Source organism: Notothenia coriiceps, unplaced genomic scaffold, assembly GCF_000735185.1.
Source record: "Notothenia coriiceps isolate Sejong01 unplaced genomic scaffold, NC01 NC01_scaffold00011851, whole genome shotgun sequence".
NCBI classification, from domain to species: Eukaryota; Metazoa; Chordata; class Actinopteri; order Perciformes; family Nototheniidae; genus Notothenia; species Notothenia coriiceps.
This window is the reverse complement of record NW_011344552.1, coordinates 152282-154903: the sequence shown is the minus strand read 5'-3', so window position 1 is coordinate 154903 and position 2622 is coordinate 152282. Positions and strand designations below refer to the sequence as shown.

The window sequence follows — 2622 nt, the reverse complement described above, 5'->3', positions numbered from 1 at the left end:
TTTTGTATCACACTAAGAACATTCTGGAAGAAGAATACTCTTTATAACAGTCTATTTCTCCCTTACCTTTACTACTGCTCCGAAATATGGGGAAACACGTACTCAACAAATCTACAAAAAATAATAACATCCCAAAAAGAAGTATAACGAATCGTCTGTGGTGTTGAATTATACTTTTTTTGTTTTTTGGAGAGAAACGGCCATGAGTGAGCGTGTGTGTGTGTGTGTGTGTGTGTGTGTGTGTGTGTGTGTGTGTGTGTGTGTGTGTGTGTGTGTGTGTGTCTTTTTTCTTTTGTATGTGTAAGACAGACAGATTCACAGCCCTGGATTTCAATAAGCTTGGGAGAACACGATGAAAGCATAAACGAAAGAGATTGAAAGAATGTCATGCACTGTAATATTCTCTATGTTCAGAATACACCATCATGCAAACACAAACTGTCAATCACAATTTGAGGGAAATGTATTTTCTCTTAGGTTTATTTTTTTATGTTAACAAATTCATTTTAAATTAAAGTCCATAGAAGTTTGCTTACATAGGCACGTAGGGGGGGGTGAAGGAGTTACACAAACACTGCAGCCAGGAGACTGGTGTTCGTGTCCCATGTGAAAGGTTGACTTGTTTTGTTTTAGTTCCATGAATTAAGCCACTTTCAAAAGCCAATATAAGTCAGTTTTCATCAAACCTTCTTTAGTTTGTCCGTTGTGAATATCTAGTTTGGGCCAAAACAATCAGCTGAGACTGAGTGTGAGAGGGGTGTCAAAGCAAGCAAACTCTCATGTGGTTCAATTGCAGTGAGAACATAAACTGACCCAATTGCAGGAAGTGAACTAAAAACGCAGGGATTAGGCGCTTCCTGTGGGGGCAACGGTTGAGAAGCTCACAGGTAAACGAAAGGTGGGTTAAAGAGGACTGTTGCTTGACATCTGGGCCAATCTAAAGTCACCAAAAATAGTGACATTAATAAAGCAATCTAAGGAGCAAGGTAATATTGTATAGGGGATTCATGCACTCAATGGATCAGAGTCAAAGTGGAAACATGTTAAGGGCAAGTATGTGTGTGCACCATGAAACTATACTACCGGTAAATAGAAAATAAACCAACGTAAATATTTTCACTGATTCAAACTACGGCTTGTGAAACTTCTCTTAAATATCGTAAAACACTTGTTAAACCAAACATTGATCTTTTAGTGAACCTAAACAAGTATCTTTGCTGCCTTTTTGTTTTTTTTCACTACACATGCTGCTTGTTACACGTATTATAATCCAAACCTATTTAACCTTTTTTCTTGATGATTGACAGGCGGACATGGTGAACACCGCACTGCAGACCCAGAGAACTTTCCTCAAGATGGTGGCCACTCACCAGCAACCTGCACAGGTACGACGTGCTGATGGTGATAATAATAGAATGATTGACTAGACCTTTGATTACATAATGCATAATAAATAAAAGGATTGATTTAGAAACCTTAACTCTAGAAAATATGCCTTTGTGCCAGATATTTTTTGACACTTTACCCTTAACTCTGAGTCCTGTGTAAGACTGTAAAATTAGAGTCTATTGTTTGAGGGGAGTTTACTGTTAGGTAAAACCAGACCACTTTTACTGGATGGCAAACAATAGTTAAAAAGTTATTTATTGGTGTTTTATTTGCAACATAAATCATGTGTGCCACCAAGTAATCTACCAAGACCTTGACAACAGTTAAAGTAACATTATCATGATTTTCCCACTACCATTATTGCTGTTGGTATTTGTTGATTTTGTCATGTGACTAGATCTTATCATTAGGATTGGCTGCTGTGGTTGGTGTTGCTAAGCTAACTGCAGCAGGGGATGCAACTCTCATGTCATTCTGTTTCAAACGGCATCAAATGTTTCAAAAGTGATCATTATCTCAGCTCTGTGTGTCAGTGTGTGTCCTCCCTCCTGTGTTCCCCAGCGGGCCGAGCCGTTCACAGAGGGATTACACGGCTCTTTGACTAAGAAAACGCTAATACAACACATTCCCAGCATGTTCACGTATAGAGAAAGGGGGGTGGGAGAGAGAGGTGTGTGTGTGTGTGTGTGTGTGTGTGTGTGTGTGTGTGTGTGTGTGTGTGTGTGTGTACGCATCTGTATCCAGTCAGTGGAAAATATGATGTGTTTGTGGTGTGTGTTGGGTGTGGTGTGTGTGTGTGCCTGTGTTGTGTGTGGAATATGATCCCAGTTGGCCTCTTTGTGCGTGTGGTGTGAGAGAGCTGATATATGATTATCATCCCATTGGCCTGTGTGTGCCAAAAGTTTCAGCTGCGCTGGTTACCAGGAACTGACAAACATACATTTTAACTGTGTATATCCCAGTTCCATACTGATTGAACAAAAAAGATGCTGTATAAACCTTTCCCAGTAATGCCAAATGATTTTGAAGGTAGGAATAATCATTCAGATTATACTGAGAATGGATCTGCCATTACAGTTATATCAGTTCCGTCTGCTGATAAAAGTTCGATTTAATTAAAACAATTCTGAAGATCGCAAATCTCTCTGTCAGGTATGAGGTAGATGGTGGCAATAAACGACGCCATGATTAACTTACTGTTGACAGATGTTTGGGTTGGTGCTTGGCCAACCA

At 39.6% G+C, this 2622-nt stretch overlaps 1 protein-coding gene across 1 annotated transcript in view; it reads left to right on the top strand.

Annotated features, from left to right (window-relative positions):
- The window catches only part of cap2 (cyclase associated actin cytoskeleton regulatory protein 2), a 19346-nt gene that overhangs the window by 5534 nt on the left and 11190 nt on the right, over positions 1-2622 (top strand). Inside the window, exon 4 of the mRNA XM_010772969.1 lies at positions 1308-1385. Within this exon, the coding sequence (XP_010771271.1) occupies positions 1308-1385 (78 nt within the window). The remainder of the gene's footprint in view (positions 1-1307; positions 1386-2622) is intronic.